This window comes from Musa acuminata, chromosome BXJ2-11 (genome assembly GCF_036884655.1).
Source record: "Musa acuminata AAA Group cultivar baxijiao chromosome BXJ2-11, Cavendish_Baxijiao_AAA, whole genome shotgun sequence".
In the NCBI taxonomy this organism is placed as follows: domain Eukaryota; kingdom Viridiplantae; phylum Streptophyta; class Magnoliopsida; order Zingiberales; family Musaceae; genus Musa; species Musa acuminata.
Genome location: NC_088348.1, coordinates 26,554,958 through 26,579,164, shown reverse-complemented (window position 1 = coordinate 26,579,164; position 24,207 = coordinate 26,554,958). Strand labels below are relative to the sequence as shown.

The following is a 24,207-nucleotide window of genomic DNA, read 5'->3' as shown; positions in this document are numbered from 1 at the left end:
ATGTGTTAAAAGACAAGTTGATATGCTAAAGGATTGATTGACCTCATATTTTAGTTTCAATCTTGAAATATCCTTATATTAAATAATAAAAAATACATTAGGCTCGTAATTATGTCAATACTAAGGGGGTGGATTTTTTTTCCTAGAATATATATAGTTCATTGCAAATAATGTATTTCATGATCCTTTGAATGACAACAATTATACTAAACTTATTGGATCTTAAACATTAAGAATGACATGAAATTTATGTTTTAAGCACATCAATTGAAAGCAACTCCTCAACTAAATTCTTGTGTTTGTATTAAACCAGTGGCTAAAGATTTCCCTCATCAGCTACTAAAAGATTAAAATAAGGATTATAATTATCAGAAAGTTTAAATTATTTTTAAACAATTATTTTAAAATATAATCAAATTTGGTTTTATTCCAAACACTAACTAACCTTCTAAGTTTACTTATTGTTGGGCTTAGAATTGATTGATTGTCAATTTAGATATGTACTAACTAACCTTCTAAGTTTACTATTTATTTTTTTTTATAATATATTAAAAATAGTTAAAATAAATATTTTATTTTTTAAGTCTAACTAATTTTAATTTAATTTTATTTTTTCTTCCTCGTAACTCTTACGATCATCGTCTATGCACCATATCGCTATTGATACTCTTGCAGGTATGCTTCTTGTTATCAATCATAGTCACCTGACCTATGCTCCGTATCACTCCCTAGTTCATGCTTCAATATCGTTTTACGTTATTAGACCTTACTCACTGCCCTGTCAATACTTTTCTATCGAGAGGTACAAGAAACAAAAAAGGATGAAAAAGAAAGATGATGATATTGATGTGTATTTAAAAAAAAGATAATATCAAAATATTAAATTTTTTTAAAATGAGATTGTAAATAGTAACATCGCATGAGAAATTGAAAGATAATAGATAATGTCCTCTAAATGTAATCAATTACTATATCTACCCTTTTAAATTCCAGTTGAGTTAATCTTCTTTAATTAACTATTGTTTGGACTTTAAGGCAGTGTTTTGAATCCTCTAATGGACATTATGACCTTTCAAAACTCTAATGACGATGAGAACATTAAAGATATTTTATATAATCTTAATTTTAATTTAACTGAGTTTAATTAAGATTTATAAAGGCAAGTATACTATTAGAAACAATATATTCGCTCACCCCATGAAATAAGCCCAAACGGTGGGTCCTACCAAAACACAGGCTTGGCTAAAAGCCGGCCCCACACTTCCTGGGTTGGCGAAACCATCGTTGGTAGAGAATAGCTATAGAGCGTCCCATCGAACCGTCCATTCCATCTAAATTTTCGATCTCAGCCATTCGTTTGTTTTGATCAAATTAATACTATATCATCAGGTACTTCTTATTTAAACGAACGAACGATCGAGATCGAAATCCATGATGAAACGAACGGTTCCGATGGAATCTTCATGTCTTTCCCGTGGCGGAAGGCGCGCAGCCCTCTCGTTTCGTGCGTATCCTTCATGCAGCCGCACGCCCATTTCAGCCCATCGCATCGCCGTCCACAGTGCTCGAAGATTCACGCCCAACCTGATCTGCCGGACCATGGACGGTGACGATGGTCGCGCAGAGGAATAAGCTGTGAGAGAACACGTACGCAATATTTACTTGACCGGCTGTGACCGGTAAAACCCACGGGATCCACCGGTGCCACCCGGTCACAGTGTCACGTATTGGTTGCCGCCGCGTTCCCTCGACGCTTTAACGCCCCCTCGTCTACCGGCGAACGTAATGGTTCCATTCGATGCCCTGCAAACCGGCGCGGAGGTCGATATATAAAGTTGACACACTCCGGTTTTCCACTCCTCTCGTCCCCCCTCCCGTCGCTTTGCTAGGGTTTGTCTCGAAGTCGTTAGGCGGTGGAGTCTTCGATCGGATCTCCATCAGCTTCCATTCCACTTCTTCTCTCGATCGGACAACAGACGAATGGGTCCGAACGCCCGATCTTGCTCCCGTTTCTGTCTTCTCTTCTTGATTGCATCTTCGGGTTTTCCACTCGTTTGATTTTTCGTGTGGTTGCATGTGAGGGTTTGTTTCTTTGTTCCTCGATCGATCTGGTTCTGCTTCTCGTTTGTTTGCCATCTTTCGAAGCAAACCATTCGAGGTCGAGAAACTTCCTATTTGTGGGAATCTCGATGTTTTGGCATCCCAATGCAGCAGCTAAAAGTGGAAATCTTTCCCTGAACGTCGTGTTGAGTTTGCTATGGTCGACTTCTTTAATGCGATTATGAAACTGTTGCAATGTAATCCATCTGTAGAGATTTGTATGACTCCTTTATGCCAAAGTTTGGGAATAAGGGCGTATATTGGTTTTGCTGATACTTTGTTTTTGGGGATCGATAAAGCATACAAATGTACAATCATTAGAAATGCAGATCGATCAAAGTGGAAGATCTATAGAGATAGAACAAATTAGGATCTGCGGAACTAAACAAGAAAAGATAAAGACTCAGAAAAAGCATTTTAAATCCCTAGCTTCAACTTATGTTTATCCTCTTTCATTGAAGTCCAAATACGCTATGGTCATTGGGTTAAAAAACATTTTTAATATGGGATACAAGTGCTTTGGATCAATTGATTCTAATGTGAATAAATGATCATTTGATTTTAAATGTATCACTATCGTGGTATGAATGCTCGCGAAACTAATGTAGTTGTTGGGATGGCCAATTCTGATAACTCCGCCATAATGCCTGAAACTTATGTTGTCGATCTATCTGGAAGCAAAACGGATGTGAGTTGGTATCGCTGTAACAATTTGGATTTCGGGAATGTAGTTCACTGATATTTCACGTTTGTATCGCGCCGTGGTTCAACTTTCTTTTAACATAGTTATAGGGGTTAATTGTGTATTTCACTTGTATTTGATTGATCTGATTTTTCTTTTTGTCTTGAATGTATTCTATACAAATTTCATTAAAGATGAGTGATCTTTCTTAGAGAGTTTACATAGTTTCTTGAGCTATGATTGCACCTAGTAAGTGATAGAGAGGATAGGGTTTTTTCAACACTCTATTTCAGTCAGATCATAAACAGAGTTGGCGATTGTCTGTCTCTACCAGTTTTGTTGTTAGATATTGTTTTGATTTTCTAAGCAATATTGAGTGTTGTGGAATTTTGTTATAATTGTCAAGTATATTATTGTTTAAGCTTCTACAATTGACCATGGATCATCGTTTTTAGTGGAATATGGTCAGATTACTGAAAATATGGTTATTTGAGGCAGATTGCTGAAAATATGGGATATATGTTATCTTTCTATCCCTTTTCTGTTAACAAATTAAGTTTCATCTGTGTTGCTATTTTTTCTTTAAATTTAGATAAGCAAATGAAGCAAAGAGATAATACCTGAAAAGACATAGATAAAATTGGTCATATCTAAATGTGCAATGTTTAGAATTCAAACTTAGAAACGAAGGATATATCCAAACTGTAAATACGAAGTAAAGATTAAAAGGAGGAATGAGGGGACATGATTACATGCACATTGAAGGGTTGTAAATGCTGATGAAAGGTCCATATGTATACTAACGTGAACATGGTATGTTATCCATACAAATGCCATGCAAGAATCTCAACAAGTCAAATTGACTATAAGTGAAATCCAAATTTAATGGTCATTTGGTTATTGGAGTATCTGTTTCTTTTGTAATGTTAGATCTGATCGATTTAATTGATCTCTATGGAGGAATCTCTCTCTTTTTGGCATCTGTACCCTTCTCCTTTAAACCTCTATTTGGGTACTGTTCTTGGTCATAAAACTAGTGTTGGATGTCCAGTCCTGATCACTCAGGCAGAATGCATTATGTAACTGCAAACAATTAGTTGACTAAGTTTGGAGTTGTGTTTCAGAAGTTTAATTGCGATGTTGTTGCTTGCGGGGCCCTTGTCCCTTAAAGAAGTTTCTGATTTAATTTTATCTTTGGTGGTTTGTCAATTCCTCAAGAAATCTCTCGGTCTGGGACACCTAGACTTTGCCTATGTTCTTCTGATACAATTATTGGTGCTCTAATTCTTGCTTTTTTGTACTGGATGTATATCTTACCTCATCTACCTTGTTCGACTTGATCAGTGCAGACTGCTTGACACATCAACTAATTTTGAACCATCTTTGTCAACTTTCAGTTATGCCTTCCTTTACTGTGGATCCAGAGGATGATACTGAGAATAGTGGTACAAAAGCCAGGGAGTTAACTCCATTGAAAATCCAGGAATTTGATTTCTCAAAGCTAGAAATTAGGCCTAGGAACCATAACATTGATCGCCACAGGTCCTGTGAAGTTAAGGCATTATTTGAGCTATCCATGGCCAGTGCATCCCCTCGTCATACTTTAAAGAACCTTGATCACTTGAAAATCACAGAGCACCTAGAGAATGCTTACTCACCTTCTTGGAGGTCAAATGTGAATTCTCCAAAGGCTTCCATCAGTTCTCATCTACAAGCTGAAGCTTGGGAAGCTCTGAGGCGCTCATTGGTTCACTTTCGGGGACGTCCAGTTGGTACAATTGCTGCAATGGACCCTTCAGAAGAAGCACTTAACTATAATCAGGTTTTCACTTCTGTCAATAGTGTTCCTTTTAGAATTTGTTTCTGCCTCCAAATCAAAATATGTGAATTCTTGAATCTAAATTGGCATTCCTTTTTTATCTTCAGTTGCCCTGGCAATATATAATAGTCAGTTCCTTAATTCAATGCTAATTGACAATGTCTTGCTAAGAAAATTTTTCTCAGGGGTATACTGATCTGTCGAGTATTTTCTTTATATATTCTTATAAACATAAGTGGTATACTGATCTGTGAGTATTTTCTTTAGATATTCTTAGAAACATAAGTGGTTAACTCTACAAGCTAGAATGATGGACCAACACAGGGTTTCATGGATGTATAGTGGCTAACATGCACTGCTTTTTGTTTCGTGGATCATCCTTTACATCTTTATAAATTGCTCGTATATGCAAACAATTTTAGCTGTTTATGGTGAGTTCAAATCAACTGACCCATTGACATTTTACGGGGTACTGGTAATTGTTCTGCATATGATTTATGTATTGTTCTAAAGTTTTAATGTAGTGGATAGGTTATTGTAAACATGTCCATATGATGCGGTACAGTGCTGTTTTATTAGACTGATTTGGTGCTGCACAGCGTGAATGCTTCTCCTAGAAGATATATCTTAATACGGTGCAATATGTGGTAGCCTTACAGGTCCAGTGGCACTGGCTATTCAAATTATTTTAATTTCTCAGGTATTTGTGAGAGACTTTGTCCCAAGTGCCTTGGCATTTCTGATGAGTAGAGAGCCTGAAATAGTTCGAAACTTCCTCACGAAAACGCTTCGACTTCAATCATGGGAAAAGAAGATTGACCGCTTTCAGCTTGGAGCAGGTGTCATGCCAGCAAGTTTCAAGGTTTTCCAGGATCCCATCCGGAATACGGAAACTTTAATTGCTGACTTTGGAGAAAGTGCCATTGGAAGAGTTGCCCCTGTAGATTCTGGCTTTTGGTGGATAATATTACTTCGTGCTTACACAAGGGCTACAGGAGACTCATCCTTGGCTGACACCCCTGATTGTCAGCAGGGGATACGCCTTATTCTGTCATTGTGCCTCTCAGAAGGGTTTGACACATTCCCAACACTGCTTTGTGCTGATGGATGCTGTATGATTGACCGTCGTATGGTAATTTTTTCACTGCTTTTGACTTGATATCTTTTACATGCATCCTTTGCTGGACTTGAGTATGATTAACTTGGTTCACCAGCTCATTAGCATATGGTTGGTATGTATGTTAGCTGACTGCAAAAAGCCTGTATCTGATTGTACATAATTTAATTATATATTAGAAAGGTTCGCAAGGTTCACCTGAAAATTAGATTAAACAATTTTTGTATCTGAAGAACCTTATTAAATTTAGAATGAGACTTGTGGTAAAACAAAGAAAGAACTTTTGATAGCTTGACAAATAGTGTGATTGCCTACATCCTTTTTCTGTTTTTTACTTGTGTTGATTGGAGAAGCAATATATGGTCCATATGTGATCCACCAAATGGGAAGTTTTGTGATTTGAAATTATCTAAACTGTCCTGCTTGTTGATTTATAATCAGAAATTCAAATCAGGATCATGCATGTGCTATGAATGAATCATCCTACCAGAATGTTGGAAATTTAAAGAAAAACCATTTTGCAAAGTTTCTGACCTGCGAAAGTGAGATTGTGTTTGAATTTCTGAAAGAAGGAAAAAATATTATGCAATCAAAATATCTCCTGCAATTGTCTTAATACAAACTCTTGCTGCACAATATGTAACAACATAAAGTCATTGACTACTAAATAGACAACAACTCAACTATATTTCTGAAAATTTCATGCTTAAACCTTTGATTCTCGATAAGGAAAATCCTGTTTGCCTTACTAGCTGCCTGCTGGCTTGGGTGTCATTTAAGTCTTGAAGCTTGATCCTATGTTTAAGGAAATCTCCATCATGTTAGATAAGGATCACTCTAGAATCACATTGACACTAAGATAGTAATAAAGAAAAAGGCATTCAGCATTGTGCTTTTCAGTTTTAAAAACTGTTGTCAACTGAACATCAGTATGAAGTAATTCTGGTTTATTGGGCAGCTTTTACTGCTCTATTTGGCTTCTCTTCTGTCTTTAAAGATATCTCTTATCTCCATCTGCTGTTTTGCCTTTATCTTTATGTGGCTGTTGTTGAGCATCATTTCATTTTAACAATTCATGTTTCACTCTTTTGCAAAACAGAGCTAGAGTCCTTTAGGTTGGTTTAGAAAACTAAAAAAAGTGTTTCCTAGCATCATCACCCATCTTCTGAACATTAGGACTGAACTAATCGATTTCGCTGTTTAAGGTAAAAACAGTACTATTTTACTTTTATCTTTTTCTATGAACCTGGATAGCAATTTTTTTACACTTCACCAAGTTATACCTATTATGGTCACATGTGCGTATAAGCTATACCTAGTTGTCATTCATCACTTAAATACATTTATATCTAATGTGTTAGGCTGTGGGAACATTTAAGAATATCAATATTTAGCATCAGAAACATCCTATGAGAATGCACCAGATTCACATTTCTGGCAGACTGGCACTATGAACACAATGGTTAACAGAAACAGTAGGTGGTTCACCTTCAGCATATGGAAGTCATATTGCTTTTATGCATCTTGACTCTCCATCATAAAGAGAGCTGGTAGTTTCAATGTTAACATTACTGAAAAAAATGAACAATTAGCAATTCAAGAATAAGCTTAACAACACTTTCATAAGTTTAAAGATGAAATATATGGAAGTTGCATTTTATCAATTGGTGTGATATCAAATGTGCATATTCTCCTTTTGTTATAAGTTCAATATTTCATGGCTTTCTTTGTAACATTGGAAATTCAAATTGTTTGTGAGGCTTCTTTTAGCAAGAAATGCAACTGTACTACATGATTTCAACTGAGAAAATGATAATTTCTCTTGTTGCTTCATAAGTTACTCAGTGTACTGATTTAGTTAAGTGGTAACCATATTACAGGGCATCTATGGTTATCCTATTGAAATACAAGCATTATTTTTTATGGCTTTAAGGTGTGCCTTAAATTTGTTAAAACAAGATGACAAGGGTAAGGAGTTCGTTGAGCTTATAACTAAACGCCTTCATGCATTGAGCTATCACTTGCGGAGTTACTTTTGGCTTGACTTTCGCCAGCTTAATGACATATATCGTTATAAGACAGAGGAATATTCTCATACTGCAGTAAACAAGTTCAATGTAATGCCTGACTCTCTCCCAGATTGGCTATTTGATTTTGTCCCAAATCGTGGTGGTTACTTCATTGGAAATGTCAGTCCTGCTAGAATGGACTTCCGTTGGTTCTGCTTAGGCAATTGCATCGCAATTTTATCATCTTTGGCAACTCCCAATCAGTCTGCTGCGATTATGGATCTTATTGAAGCACGCTGGACAGAATTGGTTGGAGAGATGCCCTTAAAAGTTTGTTATCCAGCTCTGGAAAATCATGAGTGGCGAGTCATAACTGGTTGCGATCCAAAAAACACTCGTTGGAGCTACCACAATGGTGGTTCTTGGCCAGGTGAGACTTCACAAGCCATGTTTAACGGATCTAGAAAATAAATTCTTTTATATAACTTTTCTACTTCCACGCTTCTTGAATAACCTCACAATGCATGCTGCTGATATAGCCATATTTTATTCTTTGTAATATTCAAGTCATGATTCATCTTACCGGTCTATACCGGTGTATTGACTAGCTGTTAGTTTGGTATGTACCGAGCTCTATCGAGCATACCGATATATAGTATATTGGAGTGTATCGATGTATCACTCTGGTCCCCTATTAAACTAGTACATACCGCCTGTACTAAGCAGTATGTCATGGTATGATAAACCTTGATTCAAATATAAAAATAGTGTATAGGTTTGCACATGAATATAAAAGTATCTAATGTATAAAAGCATTTACTTGCTATAAATTTCAGCATACCTTTGGAATCTATTTTTGGTCACATCATTGTCGAATGTCATGTAGAGCCTAGGCATAGTTGAAGTGTTGACTCTTAATATGTCATGTAAAGGATTTTGGTCTTCCTGCCAATGATAGATTGACGAACAGACCTGGCCCTAGTCTTGCTCGATCGAACAAGTGGAGTTGGGAAGAGTAATGTCAACAAGAGGCTTGACCTGTAAGTACAAAGAGCATCAGAGATGGGCCCAACAGGGTCCCTCATTACATATATGTTATGAAGAGAGAGGGATATATCCATCTATGTTGTTGGTGTTGGACAATGTCTACATGTAGTGAGAGGATCAGTTGTCAAAAAAGTGTCCTGTCTCTTATCCACATCAACTCATATATTTATTTGTGGCTTGTCTTTAGAACCACTTGTATTTAAAATTTAGCATTGCAGTTGTCTGATGTTAGGATCAAGAGCGTACTAAGAGGGGGGGTGGTGAATTAGTGCAGCAGAAAACTTTCGTCGGTTAAAAAAAAACTTTCGTACGATAAAATCTGATTTCGATGAAAACCATTTCGGAAAGATCTTTAAATTGAGAGCATACAGAAGTGTAGTTGATGTAAAGCAATAAAAATAGTTTGCAGTTAAGATAAATGGTAGAAAGCAAATGCAAACCGAAATTTAGAGTAGTTCGGTCAATCTTGACCTACATCCACTTTTGGCTTCCTCCTCCGACGAGGTCACCAGTGTCAACTAGAGGCCTTCCTTCAATAGGCGAAGGCCAACCATCCTTTTACAGCTTTTCTCCTTTTGACGGGCTTAGGAGACAACCCTTATAAGTTTTCGCTCCTCTCTTGAATGATCAACACTTAGAAAGAAAAAGGGAGAAGAACTCTAGCCTTTACAACCCCGACTTTTAAGCTCTCAAATACTCAAGATTAAAGCAAGATTTCAGTGTACTACCGCCTAACAGTGCTCGAAGACCAAGCTCAGGTGGTATCAACGCTGGTAGTAACAACTGCCGCGGTAGCACTGCTTGATAGGGGTGGTACTATTGCCCAGAACTCCTGGGAGACCGAGTCTCCTGGGTGATACCACCGTCGGCTAGGAATTCTGGATTCGAATGAGCTGTTCCATTCGGCCTAATTTGGGTCTGTTAAGGGCTCAGTTGGCCCCTAATTAAGTTAGTGGGATCACCTCCCAATCCTAACTTAATTTACATTCTAACTACGACAATTAAGACATCATTACTACAATTCGTGTTCTGGTGCGTCAATCGCTTCTTCTGGCGAACATCCGACGAACCCTCGGCAATGCTCTAGAGGACTCCCGGCAAGCTCCTGGACTTCGCGACGATCTTCTTGGCGAGTTCCGACGAGCTTTTTTGGCAAGCTCCTGGACTTCTCGGATTGTTCCCGCAGAACTTCCGACGAAATATTGAACCCCCAACGTGATCTTTGTATTGACTCCGGCTCAATACCTGTTGCATGTCTTACTGCTATCGTAGTTAATCCTGCACACTTATCTCAATATATAGATTAGATACACAAATGACAATTGACTTCATCATCAAAATCCGAGATTCAACAATCTCCCTCTTTTTTATGATGATAATTAATTGATGACAGAGTTAACCTTAACTCCCTCTATCTATATGCCATACTTGAGATAAGTCATTCTTGAATTCAAAGCCTTTGAATTCAAGAGACATATTGATAAGTTAAGTTCATTTAAACTTATCAATACCCCCATCATGATTCCTATCATGATGTAACTTTCTGAAAATGATGTCAAGGCATGAAATCAATTTTCAAGTCTTATATTTCAAATATGAAGGATAGCAATCATAGCAAGTCATCATATGACAAGATATCAACATTGTAAAATTGCAATGTAAGCTCTAGATATCTTAACATAATGCAAATATGGCAATTCATTCTATCATCAATTTACTACATCTTTCTCCCCCTTTGTCATCAACAAAAAGGAGAACGATTCAAGCATATTTCAAGCATAATAATAAATGTGGTAAAAATTCATGTCATAAAAAAAAATTATACTAATCATATTTCAAGCATTCATGACATGGTTTTATTCAAAAGTTCTCAAAAAGGACATAGCTTTCATTACTTTTCCTTTTTTATTTATCATTAACACTTTGCATATAGGAGGAAAGTAAGGAGGAAAAGCTATAGATAACCAATTTTGAATGAAGTTTTATTTTTCATTAAAAATGATAAAGGCATACTTCATTTTTCACAAGGATTAAGATGTACATGTGAAATTAAATCCTTGCAAGTGTTCATCTAAAAAAAAAATCTTCCTTCATCAAGAAGGAATTCATGTAAGAATCATTACATCAAATCCATTTTTCGATTAAAAATTCAAAAGATAAATCCATGAGAGATGCATTTGTTAATTAATGCCATGTGTCAAAAATCATGAAGCATTGATATGAAATAAACTTGATATGACATAGGCTCATGAAAGCTCCATTCAAGAAATACATTAAGTCCGGAAGAGAAATATAAAATCATGCATTCGGACAATGTTTTGTTATAGCTTTTCAAACATAATTATGAAGGTAAAACATGCTCATCATCATGAAAATTTTTGGCATCAAGACACACAATTTCCAACATGTTATTGAAGCACATAATCATGTAAAATTCGTATCATAAGATTTTCTGCATTGAGTTTTTAAGTGATTGATCAAATAGTCAAGAAAGTCCGAAAATGAAATTTAACAAATTCATGCACTCAGCCATAGTTTTTCAATCATAATTATGAAGCCAAATTATTAGTGTTTTGTTATACTCAAAGATTAAGAATCCGATGTATGAACGAACCTTCTCAAATTCAACGAGAGTATAACATGCTCATCATGGAAACTTTTAGCACCAAGGCACAAAATTTTCAACTTTAAAGTAAACACGTTATTGAAGCATTCAATCATATCAAATTCGTATAAAATTTTCAGCATGGAATTTAAGTGATCAAAGAATTAGGAAAATCCGAAAACGAAATTCAATTAACATTAATATTTCTAACTCTGTAAATGCTCACCAAATAATACATCAAGTCATAGATACTAATAGTCAAACATATCAAGGATTTGCAATCATCAAGTTAAGTGGCATTGCGATCAAAGTGAGTAGCATAAGAAGGAATTGTGTTAACCTTTTCTACATACATATGCTCATTCAGGTGGTGAAAAATTAAAATGTCTAAACAGAGTGACAAACTGTTGGTGAATCTATTGCAGCTCAGATAAGATTTGATCTCGACAATGTTCAAGTCGATCTTGTCTTTGTTCAAAGCGATCTATCTGAATCCCTATGTCTTCGATAGATGATGAAGGTGCTTGCTTAATTGGATGTGATTCCTCAAAGGGACCAGTTGGAGGAGATTGATTACCCCTAAAGATTGGTGTTTTTGGTTCTGGTTCAGGTTGAGGGGGGTCGGTTCTTCTAGGAATTCTAACCCACATACCATTTCTAAATATACATATCATCCATCGAAGTAGATTTTTATTTATGATGTTAAATCTATCTAGCTTTATAATTTCTTCGTCGGGTGGAATTGTAATATCATAGGCATGGAGAATTCTAGTGATTATACCGCCATATGGAAGCATCATATCCTTTTTAGATATTTCTATCATGTTCTATTGGATAAGGTAATCAAAGCAATTGTTGTATCCCTTCATGATCCAATACATGGTTCCTAGTTCCATTTGACTTACTTCATCATGATGGTATTGTTTAGAGACAATGATACTAATTAAGATATGTTGAAGTATTTTGGTGTTTAATGGTAATAGATGTTCATAGCTTTTTGGAAGTACCATTAAGTTGAGATTGTCGAAAATTATTCCTAAGGCATCAACATATGTGGTCCCAACTGTTTCATTATCCCATTGTCCTCTAAAATAACAACCTCTATTTTTTACAGGTATGCTTATGATGTCGTAAAGGTATCTATCCGTAATAGATATATGACGTCCTAAAAGATAGGTAGACACCCTTTCTTCTTTATCTATATGTAGATTATTATAAAACAACCTAACAAGCCTAGGGTAGATAGGTTCACTTATTTATAGGATTGGGAGAAGGTCTAGATTTGCAAACCATTGAATTGATTCTAAATCACTTAGTTCATCTAAATCAATATATTTTTCCTTATGAACATTTCTAAATTTTATAGAAGCAAATTTTTGGGTATATAGATTTGAATAAAAAAGTATGGAATTATAGTTTTCTTCTAATCTCCTCTTCCTTTTATCCCTAGAGGATCTTTTAGAACCCATAAATACTGCTATTTAGGAAGATAAATAATGAACAAGAGTAGATGATACAAAACAGAAATCAAAACATTTTAGAGAATACCTTAGTTGAGATCTTCAAGAAGATGTAAGATTGATTCTTGATCTTGCAGGAAATAGGAAGTTTTGGGTAGCTAGAGGGGAAGAATGAAGTTGAATGAGGGTTTAGAGCTGCACGAGAGACACGGGAGAGAAGAAAATGAGTTGGGGTCGGTTCTACCGTCGGCCTTAGCTTGGTTTTAAAAGGGGGCACATTGCGGGCGGTGGCACCGCTGCTGGGTGGTGTAATCGCCTGCCACCCGTGACAGCTGATGTGAGTGTTTTCAATTTGAAAAGAGTTTTTATTTGTGGAGCAACCGACTTTGATTACATAATTATGTAAAAATTTTCATCACAAAAAAAGAAATTTTGTACATTCATGATAGATCTTGTGAAATGCATACTTTACTCAAATATTATATAGAGTTTTCAATGTGTTCATGACTCATCATGCAAGCTTGTAAGCTTCACTAGTTCATGATTTATATCATACAAGAATTTATATGTAAACTTGGCTTGCAATAAGTTCATGATCTTGTAAGATATAGTTGGATTCGAAAAAAATAAAGAATGAATGTATCTGATGAATTCGGAAATCCGGAGGATGTGTGAAGGGGAATTCATGCATAGGAGTTTACGAGTTTCAAAATTTGAGGGATCAAACTTAAGTATTTACCACACAAGATTGTATCAGTATCATTTTATAATTGATAGTTTTAAACTTTTAATTCTACTAATCCTTTTTTTGTCATTTTAGCTAGAGAGCGTTATTGAGTCATTTTGGATCTCTGGTCATAGGCCTTGAGCACCCCAAAAGTAAGATATCATTCTTGCTTCTAACTTGTGATGATATATGTTTTTACAAAAGATGATGATTTTTAAGTACCCATTTGACCTTGGGTGCCTCAAAAATCGATCTAAATTGTTTATTATGTTGTATTGAGTTCTTTATGGTTCCTTTAGGAACCTAAATCAATTTGTTTAGACTAACTTTCTTGAATGGACAATGATAAATTCTATGTCCATGTTTGCAACAAAAGTTACATTTGTTTTGGTGCGAAATATGCAAGATAGGGCCTTTAATGAAGGTGGTTGGATTTTGGTGAGGGCTTCTCACAAATCCAATTCCACTTCTTTTATGAACATGACATTTATTTGTAAGGATTATGTTCAAGGACTTGCTACTAACCTCAAATTTCTTCAAGGTGTCCTTGAGTAGCAAGTTCACCTTTTGGAGAATTTCTAAATCATGGTATTTTATACATGTAGCTAAACTATCATTGTGCTCAAATTTTAATTTATCGAAATTACTAACAAGAGTATCATGCTCCTTTTTTAATAATTTATATTTTTTACTAATTATTTTATATTCATCAAATAAATTATAGAAAGCATTTAATAATTCATCAAATGATAAATCTGTATCAATTAAATTTGTTACCTCCTCTCCAATGGCCATTAGTGCATAATGAGTAACTTGCTCGGTGTTGGGCTTCTCTTCTTCGGATGCGCTTGAGTCATCCTATGTTGCTTTGAGCGCTTTCTTCTTTGGTGTTCTCTTTTTGGCTTAGGGACATTCACTTTTATAGTGTCCCGGCTTCTTGCATTCGTAGCAAATTACTTGGTCCTTTTTGGGTTCAAATTTATTTTTAGTATCATTTTTAATGAATTTTTTAAATTTTCTTGTTAAGTGTCAAGTCATCATCAAAGTTCTCATCACTTGAGTTTTCTCTCAAGTGGTCTTCTTGAGTTCTAAGTGTCATATCCTTCTTGTTCTTTGAAAGGGTGTCCTCATGTTCTTCATAAGCTTTGCAAGTCATTTCATAGGTCATTAATAACTCAATTAATTCTTCAAGAGGAAAGTTATTTAAATCTTTGACCTCTTGAATGACTGTGACTTTAGGGTCCCAACTCTTTGGAAGGGATCTTAGAATTTTATTAACAAGCTCGAAATTCGAAAAACTTTTACCGAGTCCTTTTAGACCATTGACGATATTCGTAAAATGAGTGTACATATCTCCTATGGTCTCATTCGGTTTCATTCGAAAAAGTTCATAAGAATGTACTAAAAGATTGATTTTTGACTCTTTCACTCTACTTGTGCCTTCGTGAGTCACTTTGAGTATATGCCAAATATCAAATGCAGTTTCACAAATCGAAATACGATTGAACTCGTTTTTATCTAGTGCTCAAAATAAGGTATTCATAGCCTTTGCATTTAGAGCGAAAGTCTTCTTCTCCAATTCATTCCAATCGATCATTGGAAGAGAAGATTTTGAAAATCTATTTTCTACAATATTCCAAAGCTCAAAATCTATGGAAATAAGGAATATCCTCATTTGAGTCGTCTAATAGGTGTAATCCGTCCCATTGAACATGGGCGAACGTGTAACAGAGTGACCCTCTTGGTTCTCGGCTAATGCTATCTCTCTTAGGTTTTAATCCAACTGAGAGTCAACCTTGCTCTGATATCAATTGTTATGATCAAGAGCGTATTAAGAGGGGGGAGGGGGGTAAATTAGTGCAACGGAAAACTTTCGTCGGTTAAAAAAAACTTTCGTACGATAAAATCTGATTTCGATGAAAACCGTTTCAGAAAGATCTTTAAATTGAGAACATACGAAGTGTAGTTGATGTAAAGCAATAAATATAGTTTGCAGTTAAGATAAATAGTAGAAAGCAAATGCAAATCGAGATTTAGAGTAGTTCGATCAATCTTGACCTACATCCACTTTTGGCTTCCGACGACGACGAGGTCATCGGCGTCAACTAGAGGCCTTCCTTCAATAGGCGAAGGCCAACCACCCTTTTACAGCTTTTCTCCTTTTGACGGGCTTAGGAGACAACCCTTATAAGTTTTCACTCATCTCTTGAATGATCAACACTTAGAAAGAAAGAGGGAGAAGAACTCTAGCCTTTACAACACTTTTAAGCTCTCAAATACTCAAGATTAAAGCAAGATTTCGGTGTCCTTTTATGCAGGAAAAGGTGGGGTTTATATAGGCCCCAATCGGTTTGAAAATGAAGCTCAAAAGTGTCAATTTCCGGATTTCTAGGGTCCTGGCAGTACTATCGCCTGTTATCTGTCACTGAGCGATACCACCACTCTGTCTGGGCGGTACTACCACTTGACAACGCTCGAAGACCAAGCTCAGGCGGTACCACCACCTGACAGGGGCAGTACTACCACTCAGAACTCTTGGGAGACCGAGTCTCCTAGGCGGTGCCATCGCCGGCCAGGAATTCTGGTTCCAAATGGGCTGTTTTATTCGGCCTAATTTGGGTCTGTTAAGAGCTCAGTTGGCCCTTGATTAAGTTAGTGGGATCATCTTCTAATCCTAACTTAATCTACTTACTAACTATGATAATTAAGACGTCATTACTGCAATTCGTGTTTCGATGCGTCAATCGCTTCTTCCGACGAACATCCGACGAACCCTTGACAATGCTCCGGCGGACTCCCGGCAAGCTTCTGGACTTCGCGAGGATCTTCTTGACGAGTTCCGACGAGCTTCTTTGGCAAGCTCCTGGACTTCTCGGATTGTTCCCGTAGAACTTCCGACGAACGTCCGGACTTCCGACGAACTCTCGAACCCCCCAACATGATCTTTGTCTTGACTCCGGCTTAACACCTGCTGTATGTCTTACTACCATTGTAGTTAATCCTATACACTTATCTCAACATATAGATTAGATAAACAAATGACAATTGACTTCATCATCAAAATCCGAGATTCAACATTAAACTCTTAGATTTCTTTTTCTGCTTACTTTGGTTTTTGAATTGGAGAGCTTTCAACTTTTTATCTTTAATCTACATTATACTTATCAAATCTCTTGATTTTTCTTTTGAGTATATCTTATGTTTTTAATGATAAAAATCTTGCTCAATCCATTTTGTTGTCAGTTCAACGTTTTATGTATAATAAAAATTTAGCTTTATTATATGAATTATTAGCATTTACAGGATTCTGATATACAATCAAATTCAATTTAATAGAATAGTAAGTCTAGTAGTTGGTAGATCTAGTTTATTGAAAACTGTAAACAGACAAAACCGTAAACGGGGTGTTTGATGTAATGTTCATGTATGTCCGTGTCTTTCAGTTTTGTTCATATTTTGCACAGCATATAAAGGGCCAACAGTAGGCTTAACAGTCCCATTTTCTTTGGTTTTGGTGGTCGTCCTAGGCTTACAAACAAATGTTGTGTTATGTGAGCACTTGTGGGGATTTCGATTTGTAGTGGACCATTTTGGACCCTTTGTTGTGCGACTGTTCAGAGCTTGTAAAGTTTGTTTGTAATTTGCATTGACTATGAAGTATTTACTGAAATGATTACTTGTGGATCCCGAGTAAGACGTTTTCTTTAATCTATTTTCTTTTTTGTAGATCCTAAGGGACCAAAGGAGGTTTCGGGGAGGTTGACCTTTGCAAATGGACACGCGAGGGTGTCGTACGACTTAGGCAAAACCAGCTAAGTGCGTGACATATTGTCATGGACTTAGTTAGTTTTGCCTAAGTCGTGCGGCACCCTTGCGTGTCCGTCCGCAAAGGTCAGCCTCCCCGAAGCCTCCCATGGTCCTTTAGGACTTTTAAAAGAGAAAACGAGTTAGAGGAAACACCTCACTCGGGATCCACAAGTAAACATTCCAGAAAACACTTCATTGACAATGCAAATTATAAACAGACTTTACAAGCTCAGAACAATTGCACAACAAAAGGGCAAAATGGTTTATTACAGATTGAAAATCTCTCACAAGTGTCTACATGACCCAACCTTTATTTACAAGGCTAAATAGGCTACCAAACCCAACTAAAATGGGACTTTTAAGCCTTTGACAGTCCCTCTATATGCTGTGCAAAGTATAAACAAATAGAAAGACACGGACATACATAAGCATTACATCAAACATCCTGTTTCGAAGTTTGTCCGTAACAATAAGGTATCAGAGCGGGACAAGCACTCATAGAAACACTTGACATGCAAACATAGGGGACCTAGCAGGGCCACATTGAGAGCAGCCATCATACGTGACTGTTTGGGGGAAATGAGTATGAAGTTGTAGGAAAAAGGACTTACTCAGAGGAGCGAGCATATAGATTTGTAGTCTCAGATGCTGAAGCAAGGGGTTGAAAGGAGAACTGCTTGGAGAACACAGAGGTGTTGAAGTAAGGGGTCGAAAGGGGCGAGGAAGTAACGACGAGTCCAGAGGGACTTAGCTTTCCAAAAACCAGTGAGTCTCATGAGGGGGACTTGATCATACAAAGGTATGATCGGAGAGGCTGGAGAGTTGGATTGCTCTAGAGCTCATATTCGCTTAAGGGAGCCCGGTAAGTCAGAGGACAAGGTCGAGTAAGCGAATGTTGCTACCAAGGAAGATAAGGAGAACAGAATCAGCGTGAACCTTGTAACATGATGACGGAGGCCATGCATAGGAGTCGTAATCTGTCTTTTCATCAACTAAAAGGAACTGTTTGGAGAACACAGACGTGTTGAAGTAGGGGGTCGAAAAGGGTGAGGAAGCGACGACGAGTCCAAAGGGACTTAGCTACCCAAAACCAAGCATCGGGTAGCTAAGTCCCGCTGTTATGCCCATGGACCTAGCTAAGTCTCTAGGTGGACTTGGAGGATTGCCACAGAGGCATATCTACCGATCGCGAAGAAATGAACACGGATGCAAGGTGACCGATAGTAGGGCCATGGGCATAACAGCGTCATGGTATCGTAAAGGCGGGACTTCCGTGACGTCATCGATCCCTTGCTCTCATGGAGGGAAAGCACTTAATCATGAAAGGGGCCGAGGAGGTGGAGAATACTCCAAGTACCGAGACAAGGCTAAAGGGCAGAAGCTAGGGAACTTCGTAAGACCGGTGTCAACGAACTTCTCATCAAAATAACTAAAAGTGAAAGACTTCGAGTCAATGCAAGAGTGCTTGACCAAGGAACGAAGTAGACAGTATGCGGTGTTATACCTTTGCAACTCAGAGGAGTAGGCAACAAAGATGATGGAGAAAATGGTACAATCCCAGAGGCGACCAAAACTACTAGAGAGTTGCTCCAAGTTGGGGTGAAAACTTCTTACATTTCAGAAGATCGATGACATTGAGAAGGTGAATCACAGTAGCTAAGTAGCTAACTCAACACAAGAAGTGCAAACACTTAGAGTGCAAACACTTAGAGTGCTTTAGAAGTGTGAGTAAAGAGCAGGCGAAGGCTAGTAACTAGCTTGATGCATAGAGTACAACCCTCGAGAGGCGAGCGAAGTCAAGTGACCTTTGCCTTCTCAACTCTTAAGAGAGTGGGCGAAACTGAGTACTCTAATTCTCTTATCTATTCAGCAAAGGAGCTCTGCACAGGTTTAAAGGCCCTTCGAAGAAACCAAATGAAAGACAATAGTTGTCAAATCCTCACGAATGATGATCAGTGCTACTGATAGTAGATTATCCGCTTTATTTCCCAACAGAATGTCATTCAAAAGTGGAAGTGATGCAAATGACTTTAAAGTGACGACTAAGTGGAAGAAGAATCGATAGGTAAATTTTATGGAGGAAGGATCCAAAAACTTTAAAGTCTGCGAGGCGATGCTCGTTAAAGCTCCAACAAACATTCATCTAGTTCAAGCGGCATGAATATTTGAGAGACTAATGCATACTAAGGATGATCTTTTCCTTCATCTGAGGAATCCGCATGAAACAACAGGGATCAACACAACTCAACCGACCCCACACCATAGTCAGAGTCATTGGTGAGTTGAAGCAGTATGGCGGATCAAAGTTCGACCACTTAACAACAGTGGTGGAGTCCAACTGGGAGCTAAGAGGCGCATTGCCACTAGATTAAAAGATCGAAGACTCAGTAAAGGCAAAGAGATGCAGCGTCTACAAAGGTTTCGACAAGGACATCAAAGGAATAAGTGGGGGAGAATGTCACGGATAAAACTATAAACGGGGTGTTTGATGTAATGCTCATGTATGTTCGGATCTTTCGGTTTTATTTATGCTTTGCACAGCATGTAAAGGACTGGCAGAAGGCTTAGCGACCCTATTTTCTTTGGTTTTGGTGGTCGTCCTAGGCTTGCAAACAAAGGTTGTGTCATGTGGGTACTTGTGGGGATTTCGATCTGTAGTGGATCATTTTGGACCCTTTGTTGGCAACTGTTTAGAGCTTATGAAGTTTGTTTGTAATTTACATTGGTTATGAAGTGTTTACTGAAATGATTACTTGTGGATCCCGAGTGAGATGCTTTCTTTAACCCGTTCCCTCTTTTGTAAATCGTAAGGGATGATTACTTGTGGATCCCGAGTGAGATGCTTTCTTTAACCCGTTCCCTCTTTTGTAAGTCATAAGGGACCATAGGAGATTTCAGGGAGGTTGACCTTCGCGGACGGACACACAAGGGCACAACTTAGGCAAAACTAACTAAATGCATGACAACGTTGCAAAAAATGGCCAGTTTTGGCCTATTTTTTGGGCTGTTTTCACATGCTGTGGTAATCGCGGTGAGCGGCACGAAACGTCGGCCATCTCAGCACCTTAGAACCCTTCGGATGGCACAGGGTTGGAGAGGACTCATTGATTCGCACAAGTGGTCATCGCTCTTGGTTAAAAAGCTAGTGGCGCGAAGCTACCGTGTGTTGGATTATGATTGAACGCCTCTAAGTCAGAATCCTAGTTAGCAATCGGGGTTCTAGGGTGCTGAGATGGTTGGTGTTTCACGTCACTCGCTGCAGTTGCCACAGCATGCGAAAACAGCCCAAAAACAGGCCAAAACAGGCCATTTTTGGCTGCACGAGCGAGCTGCACATTACAAATATATTAAAAGAGAACATCAGAAAAAAATAGTGGTAAGGTTTTCCTCTTACATTTGCCTCCTGTTCTTTCCTCTGTGTTCTGGGAATCCTCCATTATTATTGAACTCTCTAGACAATGAATAGGACATGGAGCATTTCTGAGGTTTTATGTTCATTTTTGCCACAATGTGATTGACTTAGTTGACACATCACATGCTCCGGTGTTCATCTCATGTATATAACTTTCAGTAACTTGTGTTCAGAAAAGATATGCTCAAGCCTTGTCTTGCAAGATTAAAAACATGGGATATTCAGTATTTAATGCTTGTGTAGGTTGCAATGGCATTGCAATAGTTATAATTCCTTCAAAAAAAAAAAAATCCCAGAATTGTCATTGCCAAATTTATTGATATTTGAACCAACTCAAGGTGTATGGAAGTGCTGGCACTTAAGATGCCCAACCTTTTTAAGTTTCAGGTCATTTAAGGTCAGTTATGGAACTATGATAACATTGTAAACCACAATCCAATATTTCATGTTGTAATGATTGGAACTGTCACCCATGGCACTAGCTTGTTTCTTTGTCAAGTATCCTCATTAACAAGAAATTTTGTTGTAACAGTTTTGCTTTGGCTTCTGACTGCCGCATCCATCAAGACTGGGCGACCTCAAATTGCTAGACGAGCTATCGAGCTTGCAGAAACCAGGTTATTGAAAGATAGCTGGCCAGAATATTACGACGGAACTCTAGGGAGGTACGTTGGCAAGCAAGCTAGGAAATTCCAGACCTGGTCGATTGCTGGTTATCTGGTGGCAAAAATGATGCTCGAGGATCCTTCTCATCTGGGAATGGTGGCACTGGAGGAAGACAAACAGATGACACCTCCCCTTAGGCGATCAGCTTCATGGTCGCGATGATAGCAATCAGGCACTCTTCCATATTTCTGACAATCTTCGCAACAGTAGCCAAGGTAGCTTTTGATGGTGTTAATTTTTGCAGGATCTTGAAGACACACAAAATGCTCATAAGATTACCAAGTTGTCTTTTTCCTATGCTTGTGCCCTCAGCAATGCCCCATTGCAAGACCCTTTTTTGTGGTGTAACTGACCATCTTTGTTAATGATGATACATTTGGTGAATTTAGGTTGCTTTTCTCAAAATACTTGTTGAAAATATATATTTTTTTCGGGATTTGGTATGCTATTATTCATGGCCATTATATTTCCAAAATCTAGATGACTGGATCAGGCATAGAGCGACAATGACATCTCAGATCTGGCATTTCATGTGCTGGTATCATTGGTTAACGGCCAGCTTGAGCTTTTTCTTTTTTCCCCTAGAAACTTGCACATGCATGTGTTTTGTTGGCCATGCTATTTAATGGTTTTTTTTTTTTCTTTTTTAAGAATATTGCAGGTGATCATTTTAGCAAGAGCAGCAATGACCCGTAGTAAATTTAAGCAGTAGACGCCAAGGTCTTGAACCGCTTGAAATTCCAGTCTTTTTTTTTCTTAATGAGATGTGTTAAGATTAGCAATACGAGTGTTATCAATATTTCTTTTTATGTATTATAATACTATTAGTTTTTTCTAATACAGTCTAAAATAACTCATGTAATTTGCTTTATTAAGATAATTTTATTATTTACATTCAATTATAATATATACATATATAAATATGAATAAAATAATAAAAAAGAATGTTAATTATAATGTCTATTTAAACATATATCACTTTATCTTTTATGGATTGCTTATAAATTTAATCATAAGAATACATCCTTTCAAATATTTTAGGTTATAAATCTTAAATAAATGAATCAATAATCAATTAAATATAATAGAGCTTAAGTTTTTAATTGATATTAGTTATTTTTATATTTTTTTCTTTGATCATAAAGTATTTTATACTGTAATGCATAGAGTTATAATAGTATTAATCATTTTTAGACAAGAAAATATATCACAAAGTATGTTTAGTAATTTGACAATTAAGTCTAATCATACTAAATCATTAGATAAAATTTCGAAATCATAAAATTTGACTAGTGGCCTCAAAGCATATTATAAAATTAGCTATCATTAATAATAATGTACTAATATATTACTTTATATTTTTTTCTCATAAATGTCACTTTCAACTGATTTGAATATAAATCGTAAAATGGACTTCCTATTATCAAGGTAATTTATGAAATCAACATATGAAAATTCTATCATTTCAAACTAATCTAATTATATATATATATATATATATATATATAAAATCTTTTGTTAATTCAGGATATTTTATTACTTTCTTTGTAGTCCTTCAGTATTTTTATTCTTGGGTAACTTTAATATTTACCAAGTATTTTAATTATAAAACTGATATTTGATTTAGCATATGATTGAGCATATAGACTTTCAATTATGCATATATAAAGAATATTTTTATTTATATAATTTTTTAAAATTATTTTAAAAATACTTATTTTAATTAAAATTTTATATTTTTGTTATTTGTTGAACAAAACTATTTACTAAATCTCTTTAAGACTGAATCAATATATTCTTTTTATGATAGTCTTAGAAACTTTTGAGGTTTATGTTGAATCTCGTATTTTGATGATGAAACCAATTGATAAGTATTTATGATTTGATCTGCGTTTTTAGTGACACAAGATGCTTCGATCAGGATAAGACAATTAAAGTAGGAAGATTCATGTTAGGCCAGAGGAAAACATGTCTTCTTAATGAGATGTGTTTATAACATGTAAATCATAATTGTGAGTATAAAAAATTTGTTAAAATTTAAAATCAAATAATAAAAAATTAAATTTATGGTACGTGTCTTATGATGCTATTCAAATGGTTTTTATTTGATTCGTAAGCATTGTCGGATCTAAAAGCTATAGCAATGTTAATCTATAAAGAAAATTAGATTCATTTTTTCATTCATGAATTAAAAAAATATAGGCAAATAAATACAGTAACACTATCAAGTCTAATTAGCAATGTGAGTGTTATCAATATCATATTTCTTTTTATGTATTGTAATATTATTAGTCTTTCCTAATATAGTCTAAAATAACTCATGTAATTTATTTTGTCGAGATAATTCTATTATTTACATTCAATTATACTATATACATACATAAATATGAATAGGATAGTAAAAATAAATAATTTTAATTATGTAAAAAAATACTAATTATAATGTATACTTAAACATCACTTTATCTTTTATGAATTGCTCATAAATCGGATCATAAAAATATATTCTTTCAAATACTTTAGGTTATAAATCTTAAATAAATGAATAAGCAATCAATATAGTATAGCTCAAGTTTTTAATTAACATTAGTTATTTTTATATATTTTTTCTTTAACTATCAGTTATAATAGTATTTATCATTTTTAAAAAAGAAAACTATCATAATACATCACAAAGTATCTTTGGTAATTTGACAATTAAGTCTAATCATACTAAATCATAAAATTTTGAAGTTATAAAGTTTAACTAGTGGCCT

General features: G+C 36.2%; 1 protein-coding gene across 1 annotated transcript; it reads left to right on the top strand.

Moving 5' to 3' along the window:
- The first annotated feature begins 1,781 nt into the window (after window positions 1-1,781).
- On the top strand, window positions 1,782-22,315 carry LOC103971639 (probable alkaline/neutral invertase F). Its single transcript, XM_065133768.1, has 5 exons — window positions 1,782-1,984; window positions 4,180-4,604; window positions 5,302-5,733; window positions 7,599-8,157; window positions 21,318-22,315. Exons 1-5 carry the CDS (start codon window positions 1,981-1,983, stop codon window positions 21,611-21,613), a joined length of 1,716 nt encoding a protein of 571 aa, XP_064989840.1. The 5' UTR covers window positions 1,782-1,980; the 3' UTR covers window positions 21,614-22,315.
- The last annotated feature ends 1,892 nt before the right edge of the window (window positions 22,316-24,207 follow it).